Source organism: Larimichthys crocea, chromosome XXII, assembly GCF_000972845.2.
Source record: "Larimichthys crocea isolate SSNF chromosome XXII, L_crocea_2.0, whole genome shotgun sequence".
Lineage (NCBI taxonomy): Eukaryota > Metazoa > Chordata > Actinopteri > Sciaenidae > Larimichthys > Larimichthys crocea.
In genome coordinates this window covers 6,235,338-6,261,815 of record NC_040032.1, presented here as the reverse complement: position 1 = coordinate 6,261,815, position 26,478 = coordinate 6,235,338, and the positions used below count along the sequence as shown (strand labels likewise).

Genomic DNA, 26,478 nt, shown 5'->3' with positions numbered 1-26,478 from the left:
AGTGTTGCATTCAGACATGATGCATTGTTTATGATTTTATATTGGGTTAATTATTATTCAGGACAAAACACAACATGTACGCAGTAAAAAACAAGTTATAATGAATGTGAAAACACATATAATATAAAATTATATTATATGTGACCCCATCCAGGTTACAAAGGGGGGCAAATAGACAGAAGAGAGCTATATCAGCCCTAGACACCGACCATCTGAGTGTGGACGCAAGTTTTAAAGGGTTCAAAAAGAGCGGGAGACGTGCGTTCAGTTCAAGGAATATTTATTTGAAAAAGAACTAGATTGGCAACGGACCTGAAAAACAAGAGGAGAAGCTGCCAGATTAGTCCAAGTTATTTTATTTCACAATACTAAAATAATTAAAACTACTAATATATAAACAGCAAATGGCTTAACATGAAATACAATAGAGGATTAAATGGCTACGACAATAGGCAGGACAGGGTACTTACTGCGGGGGGATTCTATCACAGACCCCAACAGGAACCACTATGTGTGTGCACAAATCACTGCAACCACTGCAAAGACAAGCTAACCTACAATCCAGTGAGGTGACCACTACACTTCACACCTACCACACTGCATGCAAGGAAGGGTGCATATCCCACGACTACTCCCCGCAGGTCATCCCTCGGGCTTTGCCTATAAAAAAAGAAACTCCAAAAAGACACAAGTACACTGAGATTCAGTCGGTTCAGGTTCACAAATGTCAGTACAGTGCAGTCAAATATATATATAGAAAAAGACAATCTTCAACCATCTACATAGTAGTTCAACTGTATAAGTCAACACATTTGTCAACAGCCTTGGTGAACTGGCTCAGGCAAAGCAGCAGTCTGGCCTTAAACCTCAGTCAATGTGGGCTCAGCTGAAAAGCGACACAATAGTTGCCAGGCTCCACTCTGGTTTAAAACCGGGAAGAGCTGAGTCTTTTCCTAAAGAGATGATCATATATTAGTGATATGTTTACAGTTTAATGAAACTCCAAAGTTCTCTAACACATACCTCTTCAGCACAGGACCACAGACCTCAATCTGGATCGCTTCAGGAAAGTCACACCACAACTAAATATACAAAAGGCCTCATTAGTTTTCCCATAAGGTAATATAACACATCTTTCTCATTCAATCTCCCTTACCCGCACAGCAACCCTGCCACACAACCAGGCCTCAGACAAAGAGGTACTAATTGCCCTCACTACGCCTGGCTCCACCTGACAGGGCAGTGCTTTAAATGTAGAGCCCTCACATATATATAGCATAAATATAGTATCATTATTATTATTTTTTCTATGAATTTTGATAACCGGGATATTTTAGTGTTTTACTTGACCTGATGAAGTTTGTTTGTCTTGTCGCCGTAATCTAAACAAAATTTCAATTCTTTTTTTAATGCATTATATTTTTATTAAGATGAAAAGATCCATGTAGAATGTAACAAGCACATTTCTCTGACAAATGCAAGACAAAATTGCAAATTTCTCCCAAAAACAGCCAGTGCCTAATCTGTCCGTTTGGTTCCTGTTTCTCCACATTACTCCGAACTCTGCTCCGGTCAGCATGGTCACCTCTCCAAACATGTGCCTTTTCCATTTCTTTGTTCATAATTCATTGTGTTTTCTTGCCAGATTCACTCGCAGAAATCAGAAAAAAAAAGCACAGAACAGAGGGAGAAACTAGATCTTGAGCCAGCTGCAGAGCTGCACACCGCAGCACTCTGTCTGAACAGTCCAACTTGTTAACGTGGGTGCAGAAAGGAAGTGGGCACCGCTTTGAGGCACTTTACGGTGCTCCCACATCACAAAAAAATGCCAATGAAAGTTTGGATTTAATTCATATCTCCGGTAGCAAATTCATGGTGATTGCATCATGTAATGAATACTTTAGTAACAGTAAACATGTATAAAACATACACAGAAATACAAGTACCCCAAAATGACTTAATTACATTACACAGGTATTTGTAATGTGTGTGTTAACATCATAACAAAAAAATCCCAGAATTACTTACAGAGATGCATGCAACAGAAAACATAAAATATCTACATCTGCAAACAAATTAAAAAAATACTGATCAACCCTCTTGTTTGTGTTGTGATCATCACCCCGCACAAACATTGTCTCATTTCCTGCCACCGGGCTTATTATCTCGCCAATTACTTTTTGCTAATGTTAATAGATGTGCTTGTGCACTCCAGGACCATTAGCTGGCTCTCTGTGTTAACAAGCATTCCGAGAATTAGAGACATTAAAGGCTACTGCTCAATAAGGATATGGAGAAAATTATTTTGCAATACTGAACAATAGTTAATGGTGCAAGCCAGGAAACAGAGAGGGAGATTTAATAAACATACAAAATGGTCTGGTAATGGCCTGGTTTATCTGCCACGGCGAGTGCTGGGAATGAACACTGAAAATGATTTGGACAAAATATCAAACTGTGTGGAATGAAATGAGGTTTACATTCAAATCATTCCAAATATTGTGGTAAATAAATACAAGCATGTGTTATCTATTTACACTTTTTTTTTTAAATGTTAAGAATATAATTATGAATAAATCACTGTAATGAGTCATCTGTGTGGCTCTACCAAATGCTAACATGAGGATGCTAAGGACTGAACTGAGCTGAAGGTTCTGGGAATGTAATTAGCTAAGTATTTGACTAATTACTATGTTGACCTGATGGTGGATTGACCAAAATTAGACGTGGAAAAAAAAGCACAAAAGTTTAATTATTATCAGCGAGTCTTTATTTTTACTTCTAAATACCTTTTTAGAAGAAGTTGGTATAAAATGCATATTCATGAAATGTGTGTCAGTACATGACCACAGGAATTATTGACGATATATGTATTTTTTTCTTACCGCTCCGCTTCTCTTCTTTTCTTTTTTCATGTCTTAAAAGCGCTGTTGGTTATTCGTGAACAGTCACGCACAAATACACCACAGAGCAGACAGATCCATAATGCACACACATATGAGCAGAGAAATCACACACACACACACACACACACACACAATGCTCTGTACTCACACATGCACACGTTTAAACACAAACAGAGAAAGATTAAAGCTTTGCAGCCTTGAGCCACCCGAGTGGAACGTGACTGTATAAGATGAACATTGTATTTGATCTGTTCTTGTTCGGTCTGGGAAGAAAAACCATCTGACTGAGTCAAGCCAAACTGACTCATTCACATACCTACGCACGCACCACAAGACTTAGTTAGACAAAGTGACGCTTGCACTTGAAGACCATGCATTAAATCAATTTGAAAAGAACATACGCATTGAAAATGACAATGCATAGGAGTATAAAATAGTATTAATTCGATTTGACTGCATGATGCGTCTGTGCAGCAGCAGCTATTGTTTGGATTCTGTATGCAAGAGTCTTGTAAACAAAAAGCAAGAAGACCTTTAAGTCTGGTAATAAACCTTACAGGAAGAGGTGAGACAGACAAGGCCAGAGTCGGTCAATGGCATTGACTGACAGACCTTTCAGTCACTCAGCCTGCAGGCGGACATATTGCTCATTGACGTAAGAAGGGCAGACAATACACACTTAAAACACTAATTATAGGGAAGGCCAGTAATGAAAATGTTCTGTTCAACCTCGTGGCCTCCTCTGTGGTCTCTCTGTGGCCTTTTCTTACAACATGTACACACAGAGAAAAGCAACATACGCTGTTTGTGCTATTTACTTTTGTTCTATTTCTTATGTAGAAAAGAGTTCCAGTGAATACTGTACACAACAATGTCTGTGGAGGACCTATGTTGTTTCTAGGAAGAGACTGTTGCTTTCTTTATTTTTTCATAATTTTTCATAATTTGTCAATTCTGTGAGCATTCATCTTCATCTATTCATCTTCATTGTATTTGACTTGAGGCGGAGACAGATTTCTCACAGACCAATCACAGAACATCAAAACGATCTGCATGGCAGTTATCAATGTGCGATGGAAAATGTTTCTTTATCATTTTGGTGAGCGTTACCATCTGCGTCAGCAAGAATTCTCCCTGTCGTGTTCTGGAGCAGGACACTGCTCATGGATGCTGCTCCGTCGTCTGCTCTTTAATCTCCCTGCAGGGGTGCGAGCTAGAGGAGAATTTCCAATAAGGCGTAATGATATTATTGTTGCATAATGACATACCGCTGTGTGTGAATTTGTTCCATCGCGGTGATTTCCTATTCCATCCTTCAGGTGTGCCAGAGAAGCCGGAGATCAATGGCCTGACGAAGCCCGCAATGGAGGGAGACCACATCACTCTGACTTGCATCACTCAGGGCAGCAAGCCCGCTGCCGACCTGCGCTGGTTCAGGAACGAAAAGGAGATCAAAGGTTTGTAACATCTGTATCTACATTTATATCAGTGAGCTTTAAAGATGAAAGTTATGGTGAATTATGACACATTTTTACAGGGATCAAATAAAACTGTCTGGGTATCCATAACAGGTGTTTTCTTAAATGTCTGTTTTTATTAACGTTTTCTCAATCAATCAATTTAGTTACTTACTAAAGTTTAAAAAAGGTACAGATTTATTACTCTGTGCTATTATCCAAGTTATACAGTAAGAATTATTCACAGCAATACTTTGCAATCATTTCCTTTGGGATAAACTCAATTAGAGCCACAATTTTAAATATTCTCTTTGGAGAGTCATCCCCCATCTCCACTTTGTTGTCATATACTAAAATATATTGATTATACATTATACATTTCAGACATTTCAGCACAGCTCACACCATTGTGATAAATAGAGCGCACAAATGTGCCAGGAAATATAAATTTGTGTTTGAAAATACTTGGGCAGAAAGTCTTTTTTCTCCAAAGCTGGCACCATGAAACTGCCGCAGTGGATTGGACGCCTTGACAGAATATTTTTGTTTCGAACAAGTTGTTTCTAATAGAGCAGATTCAGCATGTGTCCTCTGGCCTGAGACCGATACATTAACCTCCCTTGTTATCGGAGGGTTGTTCTAAATCACACTGACTGGACTACACACCTCATTTCCAGCCTGCTCCTGCTCTGTTCTACTTGATGAACCATCCGCTTTGTAATTGTTTGAACGGGGGAGAAAGAGAGACAGAGAGAGAGAGAGACAGAGAGAGAGAGAGAGAGAGAGAGAGAGAGAGAATATTGAAGAAAAGAGAGTGAGGGACATGAAATGATGAAATGAGGTTTTTCAGGAGAGGAGAAACAGATGGCGTTCTGTATCAAATAAAAAGTGGAACTGTCACAGATCAACAGCACTGCTGCAGAACTTTCACAAAAGGTTTCTATGCTGTTTCACAAAGCGGATAACAGAATGCAAATCATCTTTTTCTAAGTTAAATAAGATTTCAAAAGACTTTTAATTAAAAAACAATACAGGTTTGGAAAGAAATGTCACAATCTCTGTGTACAACCCAACAGATCACTGAACATCCGTAGTGAGAAATACAAGCAGCCAGGTGTTACACATCCTAAATGTCCAGTTAAATGTTGTAAAATTTAACGTAAAAGCACATTTGAAATATGAAACACATTGCACAGTTAATTTTCTTGCTCATACAAAGAATTAATAATGCATGATTAAATTAGCATATTACTGCTTTCTCTTGATGCTATCAGTTTTTTAGGTCATTCTTGTATCTGGCACACATTGCTGCTCCTAAATGAATGTAGTTTTTACGTGTAGTATTTTAAACCCACTTCTACTAGACGCCTCAATCACAGCACAGAACCAACATGCTAACTGCTTCCTGTGCTTCTGCTCATTCTGATCACTTGTTACTCTCTACATCCATGATCACACCCTTATATCCTGTAAACAATATCTGTTGCAATCATTATTAAATTCTTTGTTGATGGATTCCCAAGTTGCGTATTGCTACATTATTTTTTGTAACCTCACTAATGTAGTAGTACTTTGTCACTCCACTTTATATATTCCTCTTGTTGCCCTTCTGAGGAACACAAAGCGTAAATATGAAGCCAGTATACACTAATTATCAGAGTGAGTATTTTTCCTTAAAGGCTTCTTGTGTCTCTATGGGTGATTATTGCTGCTCCCAGTAGCCCACAACTGAGAGAGGAGCTCCCTGGAAGGCAAATGAAAACGTAGCCAGGACATAATGTTCTTTTTAATTTACCACAAAAAAGTTACCAGGTAGTCAGAGATATCCTTGGTGGTTTAAAGTGAAGGTATTCTCAGGAGGATATGCTTTCTTATTAAGGTCACATGCTATAATTCTCTGGTTAACTTTGCACACGACTTTTCTTTAATTTAGGCCTTGTACGTTTTTATATCAGTATATTATTCACCGTGACAAGGTTGTAATCCTTTATCCAGAAAGGACACAAATAGGCTGTTCAGGTTTGCCCTTCTGTGTAAAGGTATTCTGTACTTACCACTGTTGAAACTAATGATACAGGAAGCAGGTTTTATGGGTGATTCAAGACCCTGCGTTTTGCATCGTGTTCCTGCGTCACCTTGTCGTGGTTTATTTTGCAACAGTGACCCAATTACTGTACGTTATCAAGCTTAATACACAGCTAGGTATTATAGAAATCAACATTATTGACTTAAAATGTATTTTATAGTGTCTGCTGTGGTGGTCCTGAGTCTATGATCTAAACCCAGTCCATAGCAACTGTCTGTTATTTCTATGTAGCAGAAGCCTGCTACATAGAAATAACAGACTGCTGCATGATGATTTATGCAAAGAAAGGAAGGACAGGAAAGAACGTCAGCATTCATTTTTCTCTTTGTGAAAGAAATCTTGGCAACAGAACAGAAAGCACAACCTTGAGACTTTAAACAAATGTCAGATTAGAAGATTCTTGTCAGATCTGCTTTTGAACTGCCAAGGATTTCGATCGGAGGTGATGTTTTTTGGCCCTCGCTGAATTCACCCGAAAAGCTCTCTGAGCATCTACCATTAGACTCCTTCTACCCGAGCTTAAGCCCAGACAGCTCAGCCTGCTATCTTGCATTAGGGTTTCCCAGGGTCCAGATAAGCAAGCAGATTAGCCCAAATCAATGCTGGTTTTCCACTCAGTTTTAAGCAGATCTCATGGTATCTTTCCATTTAATTAACTGTAGTTGAGAGATGATATTGAATCTATGTCATTGTGTTTATTCAGACTTCCTCTGAACATCCCCTGTGCTAAAAAAAAAAGTGTCTTTGTGAAGACAAATTCTCAGTCTGATTGTTAACGCTGCAGAAGGTCACCTCGAGTCAAACCAAATCCATGAACTTTGCGTGTTTCCTCCAGTGCATAACTTTGTCACCGCTATCTTTTTATCATACTGATGAATAAATAATATATAAACTTAGAAAATGATGTAGAAATGTTGAGTCGCCTGTCATCTGTCTCAAAGGTGAAGGAAACACTGATCCCCTGACTAATACCCTCTCTTCCCTGATAAGTAGGTGTCTGTTTTTAATTAGCAGTTCATCGCTCAGTGTGATGTGCTTGTCAGACATATTGAGGACATGTTTAGTTCAGGAAAAAAAAAAAAGAAAAAAGTCTGTTCTAAAGATTATGACTGACACGTACACATTTACACATTTTCTCACACCATGAATGGATCTCCTGTCTTCTCATAGTAATAAGAAGGTGTGAATTATTATCTGGACATAGTCTAACTTATTATACGCCGGCAGATGTGAGTGCAACTGTGTGCTGCATTAAATGTAACCAACCCGGTGAGCAAACTCTCTGGCGGTTTGACTTTCTCCTTTAAAACCGGCTGAATCAATAAACATGAGCACAAAGGGCGACATGTGTTTATACACAATGTATGTATGCATGTGTAGGTGTGTGTGTGTGTGTGTGTGTGTGTGCACTTGAAGTGTTCATCATCCTGACAGCATCGGGGTGTGTTCAACGCGAAAAGCCATCTGATTGGGGGTGACCATGCTGGGAATAAATGACAATTGTGACATATTGGTGTGGGATCTGGGGGAATAGAGAAGATTATATTACCGGCAGAGTCACTGGAGCAGTCCATCAAGCATTCGCATGCAGTTAACGGACACCCTATGCTAAGTGTGTGTGTGTGTGTGTGTGCATGAGCAAAACAGATGGGCCAGACAGCCTGTATGTAAGGACATAATCTTCTGCGTGTGGAGCGGAATCCAATATTCTTATTTCTCAGTCTCTTTGTCCCTCAGATCCCCTCAGTCCCCACCCAGTAATGATATATTTCTATCTCAGTTACACACCATAACCCAGGGAGACCTTTGCCAATATCACCACATGTAGCACTTGTTTACACACCACTGAACCAGAGGGAGCTGTGTGGAGACCAAGCCAGGCAGAGATGAAATGAATATTTATTTCAAAGAAGGGTGGGGATGCTATCGGACTCGTATTATCATAGTCTCTGACCTAAACTGTGGAGGTTATTGCTTCATCATGTCACACGATAACTCTATTCCAACAGGGCTTAGAGGGGGAAAAAAACACAAAGATTTAATTCAAATTCACTCGCAGCCACGTCTCCATTCTGTTGTCAAACTTGTTAGTCAAGGACAAGGAACTATTACTGAAGACACACCTTGCACTATTTTAAGTCGTCGTCTGCCGACTTTTCAGTATGCTATCACTCAAGCCTGCCCATTCACTGAAGATTTGAACAGTGGCTGAACAACCTTTTGAAATAGTGCTGGCTATTTCTTCATTTATGGGTAATTGTCCTTGACTACTGTGAGTGAGAACAGAATAAGGCGGCCATCATTATTCTAAGGTTTGCTCTGGAAAGAGCTATTGAGGAAAGTGAACAGGCGAGAGCTCCCGGAGTGTTTTTCAGGACAATGTTGAGACTGCTGACATTGTGAAGACTAAAAATCAGGAATACACTTCAGGAACATAAAGTTTTCTAGTTACAAGAAAATGCGTTTCCAGTTGTTTTGGCAATGTGAGAAAACCTCGCACACTATTTAAAAAGTCTGTGTCGGGACTACATTTATACTATCCAGTTCCCTGGGGTGTGGAGTGGATCAATAACCATTAAAGATGTAATTTCAAGATGGCTCCTGCAAGTCACAGTGGCATGAATAAAAGATGCACACACAAAAACACATATTCAACCTTTCTATCCTGTACACATGTGCAGCACAAGCACAGAAGTACTTGCATGCGTGCCCAAACGCAGTGTGCAGACACATGCCTGGAATGAGATCTGTGGAATCTGTTAGATTGGTATATTATATAACATGAAGGCAGTGGGCTCAGATGAGGTAAAACTCTTTGGCTTTGTGTTGTTTTACATCTCTTTGTTACATCTCAGTGTTTATCTTCAATCAAACTATGACTAGACTGAGCAGAAATATCCCGAGCATGAATGTCTCCTTCTCTTCTTTCTTTCATTGGTCTTGTATCACCTTGATTAAATATGCCCATGTAGAGGTGTAGCTAACTTCTATGGCATCATAAGTGTGTGATCGTGTTGGCAGACTTGTGTGCAGACTGTGGCAAAGAAGACGAGGTCAGATTGCTGCACCCACTGCCTATGCCCATTAAGAGCAACATCCTGGAGGTGGGGCACCTGTCTAGTTTTAAATGCCAAGGCACCAAGGCCAGCCAGACCTCTCTTTTGAGGGCCAGTGGAAAAAAAGCACCTTCATAGACCTCGCAGTGAATGCTCAGGGAGTTTCATGTCAGAAAGGACATTAAGATACACGTCTGCCAGCCACTGATAGAAGCTCTCCTAACATTTAACAGCGCTCCCTGGTCGTAGTCACCCGTCAGTTAAGCGCAAGAGTCGAGCTGGTAAGATAGGTCAGACTGGGGAGGATGCTTACAGGCTGCCAACAACTCCCTGAACACTGCACAGTAGCCAAAATAAGTGAGAAGAGGAGAAGGGCACAATATATCATCTCTACACCTCACTTGAGCTGGAGACTGCTGTGTATTAGCGCTCCTGTTTTAAAGGTCCACTGTGTAAGATTTATTCTATTTACGGGATATGGCGAAACTGGGACAGAATATGTTACAATTTTTTCACGAGTGTGTAATCACCTGAAAATAAGAATAATTCTGATTTTGTTAGCTTAGAATTAGGAATTTTTATATCTACAGACGGCGCAGATCCCTAGATCAGCCCAGAATGGACAAACACTGCCTATATACGTTTACACCTTACACACTGTTCCTTTAAAGTTTAGTCATGCTCGTTGCTCTATAGCTCATTTAAAAGGCAAGACAGCACACAGCTTCAGTGTTTACCTACCGTTTTTTTTTTCTATCTACATCGTATTTAAATGAGTGTTTATATATTTTGATTATCCTCACCCTCGCCCACAGATGATTTTATATTGTTCTTGTTTCAGCAAATTGTTTTAAATCTCAGATGGGATGCAGTTCAGGGTGTATTGAGTCAGCCCTCGGACCCCCCGCTGCCAGGATTAATCAGCTCTGTCGCTGTTGTTGATGATTCCTTTCCCCACCCCAGCAGTGCTCCTCTGTCTTTCTTGTCTGTCCCTTCATCTTCTCTTCTTGCGTCGTCCCTCTCTCCTGTGAAACGCCATACAAATGGTCAGATTCTTACATTTTTACGCCTGTCATTTAAATTTCTAATCCTCCAAGGCTCTGTCTTGGCTCACATCGATGATGCAGAGCTCTGAGCAGCCACCCACAGACTCCACTGCAGTCAAAGCCAAACACTGCCGGGGCTTTTTGTTAAGGAGAGGTATTACAGGTGAATATGGTAGGATGGGATCTTCTGTTTAAAAAATCAGACACAATTTGAAAAGACCTTTTTTTGTCCATGTTGAAATTCCCAACAATGTCTATGTAAATCATGTAGATTATGTAAAAATGCACAGCTTATACCTTCTGTTAATCTGCACAACTGTCTATCTATAGTGGTTCAGCCATTTTAAATGGGCTCCAGTGATTGATCGTCTGACAACAAAATTTGTTCCCATTTGCCCTCAAACATCTATTACGACTCACACACGCAGCACAGAAAACCCATGGCAAGCTTTTTCTCAAGGTTTCCAAATCCACAATCATCCCAAAGAAATTCACAAAAACAAACACAGCATCTTAACCATGAGTAGTCTAAGCAGCAACCTCCACGGCTGGGAAATGACACAAATGCGGAAATTCCAAAAAACTGTAATTCCTTGAGCAGCTACTTCAGGCTGGTTACAGAACATACCAATTTCCATAAGAGCCGGTATTAAAATGTCCAACTTCACAGCAGAAATAAACATGTTTACTTGGGTTCTACAGCTAATTTCCTCTTTCATGACAACTGTACGGAGGGTGGACTTTTCTTTTGATGGACCCGTTCAAATTAAGGCTTAAAGTTATGCAGAACAAAAACAGTGTGGTTGCTCTGATTGACAGGTAGGTGCTGTTGCAGACAGCTTGTTTCAGTGCCCAGGCGTCATTCAGCCTGCCCTAGGTCCGCCAATGATCCGCATCTTTGCCGATATTCTGATTAGATGGGATGCGGAACAACTAACATGGTGTTTCCCAGCACTACATATTTTCAGCTTCAAAACTGTGCTACAGAAGCCTATGGGTCACACTTAAGCTGTCCATTTATGTTTGTTTATGTTATTGGAGTAGACTGAGATAAATGCACAAGATGGCCAAGAAATATTGTTAATTTTATAGAAACTCTCATCTAAATTTTGTTGAGTTTGATTGTCATATAATACAGGTATCATACTGAAATAATATACAGTAATTCTTTCCCCACATAAAATGTTAGAGTTTGATATGAATACTAACAGAAACACTGCAGAGGGCAGAGGAAGTAGGAGTCACCCACAATGGCTGAACCACATCACCATCTTTGCTCATTCAAGCCAATGAAGAAGATATTTGTGCTCAGTCAAGTTAGACGATTTCTGGATATCAAGACTTCAAACACCAGCAATCCTGTTTATTATTTCTGCCCAACATTATGCACCATAAAAGCCAACAATGTGTGACCTTGCCAGTGGCAGCTTAAAGTAAGTCAGTGGCTGCATCATTTTATCCCAACATTTTCAATGTGTTCAATAACCGCACTGAAAAAAAAAAGCATATGTGGTATGAGACCGGCCAGATGAGTTTTTTGATTGACAAGCCTGCGCTTTAATGGCATCGATGTCAGCTGCCCCTTTCAACTGTGCTTAGATATTTATGGAGCAATTATACCTATTCTTCCCCACATACATGCACTCATACACGTGAGTGTAGACGCCAACAGAGTGGATGCAGATTGGCACACTTTAACAGTGAGGGTATTATTGAACTCCAACTTTGGGTGAGCAAGTTAGTTTTTGTAGTACTCTTATCCTGAATCATACAGAGGCAATCAAAGTCCCTTCAAATAACCATGTGGCAAGAATCTAAACACAGCATAATTATAGAGAGTGAGTTTCTCGATCTTGAACTACCTTTGAGAAGAAATCTTGTGTGTTTTCCTATAATAATAAACAGAATAGTTTTATACAGGCAGAATATTAGGTTAGTTGCTATAGGAGTGCCTTTCCCTTAGATTCTGGATGTCAGGATGATTAATAAGTTTATTAAGACAAAGGCAATAAGACAATATTTTGACATATTAAAAAAACTTCTGCTGAGAGACAAAAATTAGTAATCTAGAAAAATGAGATGTGATTTCATTTTCCAGAGTCAGTGTATGACTCATTTCATCTCATCTCATTGTGTCAGTTGAATAGAGTGTTTGATTAAAAGAGCCACTTAAACCGAATACTCATTATTCCCGATACTAACCTCACAACAATGTACAAATGTGAACAGGAGAATAGAAAATAGAAAAACGCAGCAAAAGGAAAAAAAAAACATTTTTAAAACAATAAATCTGTTGAAGGAACCTCGGGGCTGAAGAAAGAGACACGTTTAACTGATGGAGAGACTAAAAGGCAGAGAAGCAGTCTACGAGGGTGTGGAATGACTAATAGAAACAGTATGAGAATGTTTCTAACTGCTAACGCATGCCATGATACTAAATGTTTGATGTCCTCCACTCTTTTTCACTCTCCTTTGTCTCCTGCAATTTCTTCCCTGTGAAGAATTTCAGCCATTTTCCCCTCTCTCCTGTTGTCTGGATGGATGTTGCTAACACTGCAGACCTGTCAGTCATTCATCTCTAGGGGAGGCGGGCTCATTGCTTCAGTTGGGGGGAAGTGACTGAGCGGAATAGTTGATTGGCACGATAGAGAGGGAGAGGAGACAGTGGGGTGGAATACTTAGAAAGTGGAGCAGATGAGCACAGAGGAGAGAAGGATATGGAGCGTAAACACGTCTCTTTAGGAGATACAAACAAAGGCAGCCAGCATCAGAGAGAGGCGGTGCATACACTGACACTTTCTTGAATTTGCTTATGATGAGGGAAAAAAAGGAAAGGAAAGACATGATTTTACAAAGCAGGGCAACACCTGAATGCAAAGATAAGCCTGGGCAACTAATACAGTATCAAACCTTTTTTCTTCTTCTTCTTGACATGATTTAAAATACTGGCTGACAACCCCCAATGGATATACCTTCTTGGAGATGGATACATATAAGTAATTAAGTTGTGAAACAGCTCGTAGATGAAAGCAGTTGTGACTGCTACTTAAAATCGTGGTCCGGAAGAGGATGGTCATCCGTTTTACATAACGCCTACTTAGCAGTTTTTATATTTGGGAACATTCATGTTATGTGTGTAGGCTGAGGCTTTCTCAGAAAACTGGCAGATGTTGTCAAACGTCTCCTGTTACCTGAATGCGGCAACTGTTCAACTGTCAGTTATTTAGGTATGATTTTTTCTTCTTTCTGCATTCCTTTTACAGGCTTGTTAAGGTGTAAGAAGATGTAGTAAGTGGTAGAAATCAATAGTGTATGCAGAGAGAATCCAGCTCATACTGCAGAGTACAGAGTGTCAGGCTCAAAGACAGTTCAATGGGGACGGAGAAAGTAAGAGGTGTCAGAGTCATCTCTGAGTTAGAAAAGTCCTCTGTGGGCATGACTGCTTTCATTGATGATGATTTATTAGAAGCCAATAAGACTTCAAGGACACTAAATCTGGTGGTCAAAGATTGGTGTCACCAGGGCTGGTCGTGAAACTCTAATCTAACACATTTGGCTTATCTGAGGCCCATATCATTGGGGAGGCAAATGAAGCAAAAAATGGAAATGATGCGATCTAGGAGCAAGCCAAATTTCGGGACATCGTGTAGATAATTTGAGGAAGCTGGGTTGGAGGAGTTCTCCAATGCCTTGGCAATGATTGTGCTGTTGATGGGCACAGAGAGGTGGATCAGCTGTTTGGTTGGGATTACAAGGCAGGTGTTGCAGGGACCGCTCTGAGAGCAGGTTGTACAGATGGAGAGGACTGTGCATAATGACACTTTGCAACAAGGCTGATTGAAGTTATTGCCAAACGTCTGATTGGCCCCGGTAATGTTTTTGTCCCAATGAGGCTGGAAATGATGGTGAGGTAGAAGTGAAGCATGCAACTCTTTGCTGAGATGAAGACATTGTGTGGGAGCAGTGAAACACAGGAAGCCAACTACAGAGATGTTTTGTGAGGTCAGAGGTGATTTAAAAAGCCTCCAGAGGAAATGTAAACATTGGATTTAAAGAGTTCCTTTGTGTCAAGCATTTTTTCACAGGACTCATGGTATGCATACCAAAAAATGCCCCAGAACTATCATGAATATATAACCAGTATCAGTTTGTGTTTGTGAAGCAAGCCTTAACTGAGCTGTTTAAACACAGGGGGGCTTCATGTTTGTGTGTGGCCATCACACCTGGCAAGATTAATGTTCTGCTTCTGTGACAATGTGCAACTGTCTTCAAAGGTGCCAAAGAGGTGAATGCAAGCGGGAAGACATTTACAGTACGGAGCTCTCTGCAGCTGCACGTGGACAGAAATGATGATGGAGTGGCCTACACCTGCAAAGTGGACCATGTGGCCCTCACACAGACACCACAGCAGGCCACTGAAGTACTGGAGGTCCACTGTGAGTGTACACACACAAAGACATGCACAAACCCAAACACACACACACATAGAGTGTACACCTGGGCATAAGGGGAAAAGAAAAATGTTTTTTTTATGGCTACAGAATCCTATTAGCTGATATTTAAGTTTGTAGAGGTGTTTAGAGTTCTTAGAATAATTATTTTGCCATTTTTACATTACATGTGTTTTGTGCAGAAATTGAATAATTTATCATCCCTGAAAATCTCCACATACTTCATTTGAATCATTACAATATTCTTAGAATGACACAACATACATCACAGTTCCTTTCTTGGGTATAATTTATCCAAATCTTACAGGGGCCAGGCTGACATCTTACATAATGATATTTCAATTATATTATGAAAAGTCGGGTCATTTTGTTCAAAGAAAACTTTTTCACGCAGTTTTACCATTTTGAACACTTTAGTAACATAACATCAAGAGAGTCATGGAGTAGCTATTTTTGTATACTGTTACTCTACAATTAAAACCACGTATTAAGTCTGAATGAGTCAGACTGATTAACCTGGATTATGCTGATTTCTATCCATCCATCCATTATCTGTAACCGTTCTCCTCATCAGGGTCACCGTGGGGCTGGAGCATTTCATTTCATTTTTCAGCAGTTCATCACAGGGCACATACACTAGAGCCAAACAACCATTCACACCTACGCACAATTTAGAGTCACCAATTAACCTGTTAAGTGCATGTCTTTGGACTGTGGGAGGAAGTCAGAGTACCCAGAGAGAACCCACGCAGACACGGGGAGAACCATGCAAACTCCACACAGAAAGGCCCCAGTATTGAACCTCGCCAATGTGCTACAGTATGATAGTTTACCAGCTGAGGTGGACATAAACAGGACAGTCAAGACTCCAAACCAGCTGCATGGTGTTTGAACAGTTTATTTTTTTAAAAAGCACATATCAGATGGCTGTGTAAACATAGATTTTTATTTCGCATGCTAAATGTGTCTCATTACAGACTTTTAGCTTCATTTTGTGAGCTAAATCACCTGAATCACCCTGAAAAATATTTTTGGACATACATAGTTACATTAGACAGTGATAATATATGCATTCCATATCAATGACCCACACTTGTCTCTCTGTCCTAGATGCTCCTCGTGTGGAGATCTTCCACCCCCTTGACATCCCTCAGGAGGGTCAATACTTAAAGCTGGAGTGTGTGTCCAAAGGAAACCCTTCGTAAGTAACTCAGTTTCTGCATTAGTTGTCTGCTTTAACCATAATGCTTCAGACAGCTACACGCAGTACACCTTGTTTCTCTCTCACATCCTCTGACCTCACAGGCCGGATCCTGTGATGTGGACAAAGGACGGGGGTGAACTTCCTGACCTGGACAGGATGATTGTAGAGGGGAGGGAGCTCACCTTTACTTCACTCAACAAGACAGACAATGGCACCTACCGCTGCGAAGCCAGCAACCACCTAGGGACCAGCAGTGCTGAATATGTCCTCTACGTCTATGGTGAGTTCAGAAGAAAAGCTACTATGTGTGTAATTCTTGTGATCAGATGCAAAAGAACAGAGAGAAATATTCATCAGTTACTCATTTGACACCACTGACAGATAAACGACCTGTAAAAGGAGCAAAAGCTACAAGAGGACGCCGTGAACTATAGCAATGTTATATATAGATAGTGGAGAGTATGAACCTCACAGGCATGAGCACCAAACTCCATTGCAAAAAGCAGGATTATAATGCCTCCTGATCTGCATACTGTATCAGTGCTAAGAGTGATTAGTGGTACCATCTCTCACAGGGAGAATAAGGGCCTCAGGTGACACAAATGCCACCAACGCCTTTCCTTAAATAAACCTGTGTCCCAGATCCTCCAAACACACACACAGACACAAGGAGGGAAATATGTGAGGGAGGTAGAATTTAGTGCTGCGTTGTCAGGAATATCACCAGGAAGGATAAGTAATTCCTAGTAACGCCAGGAGGTGGAGGATAAAGGGACTCAGTGTGAGGGGAAAACAGATAGCTCATCCTTTTCTCCACTGCCATTTGTCTCTTGGCATTAAGTAATAAAAAGAAAGAGCAGAGCAATGACACATCTCTTTTTCCCCCTCTGTTTTAGGAACTTAAGCGGTGTGTGATGAGGGACAAAAAGGCAGCTAGTTTTTTTGGCCTGAGAGACCAAATTGACTGGAGGCAAAAAAATGAATTTCCCAAAGTGGATCAATAAAATATTACATTATTCTTATTACATGCACCTAGGGGGTGTTTCATTTGCTCTCATCTTTAAAAGCGGACCTAATCTGATGAAAAATATGAGACTAAACCTCTCAGGTGCCGATGGCTATGCTTTGCCAGAGCTAGAGTGATTTCTAGTATGTTCTTGACTGTCCTTGAACGGGGGTACAGTAATAACCAGATGCCGAGCCGGTGCAGGATGCAAGGTTAGTATCAATAGTTCATGAAGTGCTTTCTGCCGGCCATGGCCACACAGCAAATGCTAAACAACATAATAAATGACACGACGGAGGAAAACACCACTGTGAAGTTACATTTAAATATTTGATTAGAGGCTTTTCTGTGCCATAATGATTCACCCTATTATATTTAATGAAACTAAATATTCCACAGTAAGAGCCTATGTATACCATCAAAATTAGAGACCCGCAACATAAATATCCATGCACCACTACCACTAAACCTTTTTCAGCTGTTCTTAAAGGTCCAGTGTGTAAAACTAAGGGAGCTCTATTTACAGAATAATACAGAAATTAAATATAATCTGCATAAATATGTTTTTATTATTATAGTATATTCACCTGAAATTAACAATCATCATGTTCTGAGCATTTTATTTATAGAATTGTGTCCTCTTCCACTGAGACTTCTATGTTGAATGTTTCTACAGTAGCCTAGAACAGACAAACTAAACTCTTGTTAGAGATATGACCTTTTGCTTTTTTTCATGTGTTCCGTGTTCACTGTAGTTTCTCGTTTAAATTACAAAGGAGAGGGTGAGGCAAATGGTTGCAATTAGTTGCAATCAGCCAATACGCCGCTAGATGCCACTGAATCATACACACTGGTCCTTTGAGTCACAAACACAGGAGAGAAAACAATTTAGATCAGACTCGACTACTCCGCTGGCTTTCAGGGCTTCTATGGAGCAGCGTGTGCTGTGGTTTGAATGGGTCAAATTAAGCGAAGGACAAGATAAAATCTCAAGCAGCATTCACCACAAGTAAGCATGAACAGTCTGATCTCCATGCCAGTTAAATTACCGCAGTTAGCAGCGTATTGATTAGATCTAAAAGACAGATAATGTAATTATCTCCCTTTTAATAATTCATCGGTCTACTCCCTTCATCACATATTTCTGAGATTAACCCACATACCATGGTCTTCTGTGTGCACCTAACCATTTCCTTCAAATGCCAGCTGAATGCAACAACAAGAATAAACAATGCACCTAATGACAGCGGTGTTATTAAACTGACAAATTCTATGCCACAAAAAAGGCAGTTGGGTAAAGGAGGGTCAAAGAGTCCTATCCAGATTCATTACATGTTCTTTTGAAATGGCACCCAGTCTGTTCCTACCCTTCATTAGTGATTAGCACACCTTTTAGCCTTTTACAATTGCCATAATTCTCGGAAAATACCTTTTTAATGGTTCCCCTCCAACGAGGAGACGTTTTCTCTCTTCCCTCTCTCCTGAAGACATGTACTTAGCTGCTTAGTGATTCATGTTAAGGCTGAAATGTCACAGAGACACGCAGGACAGTTGGCCCTGAGAAAGAGTACCACAGCCAATTAAAAGCCTCAAGCTCACCATAAAAAGCAGAGTGGCATAAACATAAAAGCCAAGGTGGTAGTGTAACCTCATTAACTTTGTGACACAAGATTTCAGACAGTTTTTTTTTTCTGTTGCTTCGACATGTGATAGTGGGAAACTCTGCCTTGGATCTAGCACCATGGCGTGTGGTAGTGACAGCTCGGCTACCTTCATGTGAAGTCATCTGCAAATGCGTATAATTGGCATAAATCATTTGTCAAATTACTTTCCTCTTTTCATTTTACTTCATTTTCATGTGTTGGGAAGTTCTCAGTGTTAGATCTGTCTCCACAGACATTAGCCGACATTAGCAGATTCAAGGTTAATCCTGTTCTCTCGCTACAGAAAGGACCCTCACATTCAAAGACATTTCAAATCACACTTAAAATATAAAGGATTATGACTCTAACGTAACACGAAGATGTCAACTTGCAACATTTTTATCCCATTACACTTCAGTACATATTGCATCACTCTTTTTTCAGATTTTGACTTTTGCCTAAGATACAGTATACCCAAAGGCTACCCCCACCCATGGGGAAACAGTCAAACTCTACTCTTATCTTTTACTTGATGAACATACTTTATTCATGAAATGTAGCCCTCATGCCCTATACGGTATATGCTAAAGAGTTATAATACAAAAGTACATTGACCCAAAGAGAATCGTTTAAAGTTCAATCATGTGAGAGGATTTAACAGCAGCTACCCGGTTTTGAAGTGATGGGGGTCATTTAATGTTCACAAGCTACAATGCAAAACATTTAATCATACAACACTAATATATTTCAGTGATGCATGACCTCCTCGATGACCCACAAAAAAGATCAGCAATGCTTGACTTGACATATACAGTATGTGGTGCTGTGCATCACTTTGCATCAACAAAAGTTCATCATTTACTTTCATAAGGTTTTCAGTAGACTTCTGTTTATGCTTTGAATTACCTTGATTTGGCCCATTTTGTTTCCCTTTGCTTTACAGGTTTGTGTTGCTCGTTTAATTTATCTAACTGCCCCTGTGTGAATTCATTTCTGTTGTTGTTGTTGTATTGTTTTTGTGTATATGTATCTGTCTGTGCCCTCCACCAGACGCCCCCACAACCCTGCCTCCATCCACCACTCCCCCCCTACATCCCATCCCTCCAGATTCTACTGCTCTATTAGGCACCCACGCCTCAGACCCCACAGTCACTGGCAACAGAGGTACAGTACCATCCCACGCATTTCCACAACCCCTTAGCATGCTACTGTATATTCCCACTTCCCTCTTCTTTCTATCTGTCTTATTACTTCTCTCCTATATCTCTCTCGCTGCCTCAGGCATCAGTGCTCCTGTCTCATGTGGACACACTGAGACACAGAGAACCGGAAAGATACCTCCTGACAAACGTGCTTCCTGGGATAAATTATTTCCCTGTCTTCTGATCTTACGTCGGTCTTTTTACCCCATCATGATTGTAATAATAATTATTATGTCTTTTTGACGAGCAAAGATATACTGGACATGTCCATTAAACATTAACTTGTTTGGTGTTTTTACATTATGAATTTTATTCAGATTTTCTAAGTCTCAAAAATACTCATTGTATTCAAAAAGAGTCCAGCTGTTCAAATACTCCACTGTCCCCTTGGCAGTTCAAAGACTTAAGTACTTCTGTGGCCTGAAACCTCAAAGAAGCAAATGTCATGTCCAACTGAAAATGTCTGGCCACTGGAGATGTCTCATCATGACTTCTAATGCTATGTTAAATCTTGGAGAATTCTGACTTGAAAAGCTCTTTTTTACAGTTAATATTATTTGGTGTTCTTTGAAAATCTATTTCTGAGGAGCAAAAACTGTTGATATAATCCTTTTTAACATTATAATATAAAATATGAATAATGGGACATCATCTATAATGAGGCTAAAAAGGAAATGTTGGGGAGATTTAAAATGCTGAGGTTTTCTGAAATTTCTGCAGACTGCAGGCTGACGACATGCAGAGTTATGGCTATGGATTTGAACTTTAAATAAAATCACTGATATGCAACATAAATTAAGTTCCCATCTCCATCCTGTAGCACTAATCCCATCTATACCCAACCCTGGACACCAAAACCTTCACAAATTGTCATGTCATGGGCCCACCACATACAGGGATAGATGTGGTTAGCTGGTTTGCTTCCAGTCAGATGGCAGGCAAAGGTAGAGATGTTGGTATGTTGACCCTATGCTCGTTGAAGGTTGAATGTCACTTTTTTGGTGAGGAAAAAGCTAGAACAATTGTGGGACATGGAGAGGTACCAGCTACATACAGTATGCCTTTGGAGGAATATTTGCTGCATCTTGGGTTTAGGACGTGGATGTTTGAGTGAGTCATTGTGTGGGTGACTGCTCCAAGTTGTACTGAGAGGGTCGCTGGTGCCTGTCATGGCAGCGACCCAACTACCCGCTGGTTGTCACAAGAAAGATTACTGCTGACCTGGACTGGGGATGTTGCCCAAAAAGAAAAAAAAAATATGAACCCTGCCAAAACACTGGAGTGTGCGTAGAAGACTCCACACGATTGTCAAACCTCAAATTCAGGGGAAGCAATGCGGATTTCATTGTGGCTTCTGACCATTAGTCTTGCTAGGATGCTGCAAGTTCCAGGCGCGTTTGTACATCCAATCATGTGTGGACATGTGTGTGCACCTTTCATATCTTGTGGAGTGGAATACAGGAATATGAGGCCATCGTTATGAGTAATCCAGTCTTGTAGTTGGAGTGCATGCAAGGTGTCAACAATAATACAAGCAAACTGTCAGTTATGCTTGGTCACCAGTTCTGTTATATTGAGTGCAGAGTGTCCATTTGGCGGCCTCGGGATAGTATCTCTGCTTAATGCTGATAGTGCAGTTCTGTTGTCCTCTATAGCATGCTGATTTCCATTTACTAGTCTATCTTTGAACCATCCTTCTCCATGGTAACTAGTTTCGGCTTGTCGCATGGATGGCATGACTCCCCTCTGCAGACTGAATGTGTTTGCATTAAAAGGAGTTAGATGAGCTCATTCATTTATCTGATCAAAATGCCATCCCCTCTAGAGATTTTCTTCCATGGCTCTGTATTTTAAAGGAGCCAGCTGAGCAGGTTTGGGCATCTAACAAAGATTACAACTGGAGGCCTCTCTGCGGAGGCTCTCTGGCACATCCATCAGGGAGGAGACCCTGGGGCAAACACTGAACATGCCAGGGGGGTTACATATCCCCACCTGGCTTTGGGAAATGCTGCAGGACATGGCTGGGGAAAGGGATATTTTGGCATCAGCGCAGCCCAGATAAGCAGCAGTAAATGGATAGCTGCAACTGATTTCACAAACCTCTAGGAGGGTATATTTGCTTTAGCCTCTTGCCCTACATCACATTTAGTCTATCTAACCTTTATGTATGGTGAATGTAAGCTTTACCTTTAGAAGTCGACAATGTTCAACTATGTTTGTATTTCAAAAACCTTTGTGTGACTCAGTGGCACACTTTATCACACATTGGTGTGTAGAGTTGGACAAATCCTATGTCAGAAAAAGTTCAACTGACCTTTTTTTTGGTTGACTTGCACTTTTTTTAGTGATTGTGTTTCTTTGCATGCTGTACCACTGCAACAATAATGCTGACGTGGCGCCATGTCTGCCACAGTAGAGTGATGTGTCAATCAAAGTTTTTGAGTGACACATCGATGTAAAACTAATGTGCTGTGATAGGCTGTATGCAAAGGAGCTTGCTCAGTCATACATCATCCTGATCATGGTTTCTTTTCAAGATGGTTGTGTAAACTGACTGTTCTAATATATTTAGCACATAAAATGATTTTTGTCTGTGTGGTAATACTTTAGATTTTAATAATATAAATATGAAAACAACTCAAGACACTGATTTTATTTCTCTGCCCTCTGCAGTGTGTCCATCCTCTCACCTTCTGTTCTTGGCTTTTTCGCTCCCTCTCTCCATTCCTCTCAACTTCATGGTGCTCCACAATCCCATTGACTCAGAATAATTTCCCCTCACCACTGCTGCATTCTCTAAATTACCATCTTTAAATTCCTGCAGGAGTCTTGACTCCCCCTCTACCTTTCCATCGCCGCTTTGCTTTCTATCAGAGCTATTGTTTCAATTTTCCCTCACCTGCTCCTTCTCTTTTACCCTCACGGCTCTCTGAAGACCCAGTTAGATAACAGGCTTCCACGTGTTGTTGGATATTCCTCATCAGCGTGTCTCAATTCTTCTCTGATGTGTGTTTGTGTAGTGCAGAGAGGCACAAGAGGAGCTGAGCCTCTCAGTGTATCTTCAGGGAATCTAAATATCAGACTCCTTCACTGCGTCCCCAGTCACAGGATACTACCCTATCTGCTTTCATGTGTCTACTTGATTTATTACCAGGTCTTTTCACAGGCTCTGGATGAAAGTAAACAACTGTGGAGCTGTACCAGCACCACAACGTTTTGTCTTTTTAATAAAGTTGTCTTCCTGTGCAGATGAAATACACATTGTAGGTTTCAGCACTACAGCCTGTATGCAGATTAGTAGCATATTATAGACCTGGTGCACTCTTTCAGAGGTTGCATCTTTCCTCTCTTGCCCTTCATCAGCACATTGGATTTTTCCAAACAGCACAAGACTGTCACAGCTAAGGCAGAGACTTCTTCCAGCAACAAACTGTTTGGACAGCAGTTGGTGATAAATAAAATAGATACTGTAAATAAAAATTAGAAAACACTGTTTTTAGAAGCTGATTAAGAAAAAAATATTTTCAAGGTCTTTCAAGGTTTAGCTTGAAAGGCATGAAAAAGTCATGTAGCAGTAGTAGATCTACAATGTCAGTCTTTGAAAATCATACACTTCCACTCCTTGCATATGACTTCAGTCATAGTGCAAGGCAATGTAAATAGAAGTTGATGCATCAAACCTGCGTTCACAAGTGATTTTATTTTCCCATGATAAAAACCTGGTCATTTGAACTGGTACTGATGTAAAGTAAGAAAATCAGAATGGCCTGTATATATTGGATATGTAATGTTTAGCAACGGCCGCCGTTGCTTTGGATGTTCATAGTAATCAAATTGCAGTATGATGCCTAAGAAAATCCCTGTTGCTATGGCAGCCATTGGTACTGGAACTTGTATACAATGTATGACTAATAAGAGCAAGTAATTTACAGTATGTTCATTTCTGTGGTGAAGTACACACGACTGGTTTTCTCTACCACCTTAGATACAGTGTAGCTTAGGCATGCTGTAAAAGACCTTCATATGAATTCATTTGATAGAATTTAAATAATGAAGTAATCTCATTGAATGTCAACATTTATTTTACATACACTCATACATGAACCAGTTAGTCATCATGGTTTGTGTGAATTTGTGGCTTTGGGTATCCTTTTCTTTTCTGCGACAACAATCTGAAGAGTGTTCTGATGAAAGTGGTCCTGTAGCTCATGCAATAATGTGCTCCACCTGGTCTCCCAGATGTTGAATGTTAAGCCCACAGAGCTCCTTATTATGATAGTAGTATTCCTTCAGAGTCAAGAGTGAGGTCTTTTTGGTTTTTGGCTACCATAACAACCATAGCCCAATGGGAAAGCAAGGCGATGCTGCTGGACTACATATTCACTCATCAGTCAACCAAATGAATGCTGTATTAATTCAGCATAAAATAACTGAGATGAATACATGTAAACTATACATTTAAGTGAAATAAAAAATACCAAATGATAGTTTCATATAATATTAAAGATAACCAGAATATATGAGATATTATTATTGAATTGAGCTTTGCACAGCGGTACAAAATATACTAACACCAGTGCAATTACTGTGTGATGCTGCTACATTACATGTACCTACCATTTCAGGGATTTTTGACCAAGGATTTCAGAGAAGATTGAGTTCCAGGTGCTGAAAGTGTGGGTTTTTATGCCTTTCACTTGTTCTCACATGTGCCAAAAATAGTCTTTAATTTGCCAAAGAGATATCATCCCACACCATCCAACAGTGAGGGAGAAACAGCATTTGCATGACAGGCATAAATTGGCCACTGAGGTGAAAACTGTCCGCACTTTTTCTCTCTGGACAACGGCAATGAGTCTTTCTCCTCTCATGTTCTATTCTGTATTTACAAAAATATGCTTGTGTGATATGAAATGTGACATTATTTCACAATATAGATTTACAACAATAGCTTTCACAATAACAATAGCCTTTTGTATCTAATTTTGGTGACACAGTGACAGTAAGCCAAAGTAATAATGTTCCATTTAATGGAAGCGTTTGCAGCAATATTAGTGAATAAATATTTCATATTGTAGACTCGGTGGTTCTAATGGCTAAATTTGACTGTAACTCATGTTGTTAATTCTAACAGATGTTGACCTTTAGAGTGCAGCTAGTGTATGCAAGACATTCCTCTGTTTTGCAATCCATACTGTATAATGCCAGTCTGATGCAGGACTGCAGTCTGTGATTCACTTTATTAATGAAGTGCTGGCAGGTATGCCCAACACACACACCGCTTCAATAGCCCAGCCAGCTTTAATGGCTATAATAACTCTTTCGCTAAGTATCAGAGGTCTATGCAATGTCATCAGACCCCCCTTCCTGAAAACACACACACACACACATTCTCTCCTCCACCGCCACCACTGAGTTCTCTAAAATTTGCCAAATGCTTTTTCATGGCTTGCAAATAAGCTTTGACCTTGGGAAGCTGAAAGGTTGACTCATGCATAGGGGGTTTCTTACTATTCACTTCTCATAATCAGCATTCGTGTGGCCAACGCCAGCCCCCATAGCCTCGTATTGCAGCAGAAAAAGGGCCCACTGCAGAGAAGACAACAATTATTCATGTCTAGTGTCTCAGCCAGTGGAGAACTAAAATAATACCAATCTGCCTCCTGCAGAGAAAAAGTCCTCTTTTCTTCTGTCCATTAGTTGATTCCTGAGAGGAATAAAGGTTATAGGTAAAGTAATGTACCAACAACCTTGACTCTGAAACAAAGTGTATACCATATTTTGGAAGGTATTGCTGAATTGTGCTGCTACCTCAGGTTTTAGCTGTCAGGGGGAGACAAGTGGAGCTTACCAGATTAGTGCTCTTAAGCAAAACACAAAGGGATCTTTCTCCTGCTCTTGAATTTGATAGCAGTGACTACAAACTCGAGGAGAATTCAAGAGCAGAGCCAAGGGATTGGTCAGAGTTCAAAAGTTGGGATTAGTCTGAGGTTTCTCTCTCTTTCAACTAAGCGCTGGCCAAAATAGCTGCACACGAATAGTAATACATAGAAGCAGTATCACTCTTACCTTGTTGGATTTCCAGAGAATTGAGCGAGCTGATCTTTGTCCAAGTCCATGCCACTATTCTTACATTTAAAATGTCTGTTTTAAGCAACAGTAAGGAATCAAACTTCTGTCATAAACAGCAACATGCAGAACCATTTTTGTTTTACCTCGGAAGATATTTTGAGATATTTTAGAAAGGAACACACACCACACATTTGTGTAATGTGAGTTTGCTTAATCTAACTCTATGAACAGGTATGGTAAATGGACTGTACTTATATATCTCCTTTCTAGTCTTACGACCAGACAAGGCTTTTACACTACATATCTCATTCACACACACATTCATACACTGATGGCATTGGCTGCCATG

General features: G+C 40.2%; 1 protein-coding gene across 6 annotated transcripts in view; it reads left to right on the top strand.

Annotated features, from left to right (window-relative positions):
* cadm2a (cell adhesion molecule 2a) overlaps positions 1 to 26,478 on the top strand; it is a 194,369-nt gene that overhangs the window by 153,960 nt on the left and 13,931 nt on the right. For 5 of the 6 annotated variants that reach the window (XM_027273402.1, XM_019253179.2, XM_019253177.2 and 2 more), the window contains 5 exons: positions 4,226 to 4,363; positions 14,826 to 14,987; positions 16,113 to 16,203; positions 16,308 to 16,486; positions 19,906 to 20,019. In XM_027273402.1, coding sequence (XP_027129203.1) covers positions 4,226 to 4,363; positions 14,826 to 14,987; positions 16,113 to 16,203; positions 16,308 to 16,486; positions 19,906 to 20,019 — 684 coding nt within the window. The remainder of the gene's footprint in view (positions 1 to 4,225; positions 4,364 to 14,825; positions 14,988 to 16,112; positions 16,204 to 16,307; positions 16,487 to 19,905; positions 20,020 to 26,478) is intronic. The other variant, XM_019253180.2, reaches the window with a different exon arrangement.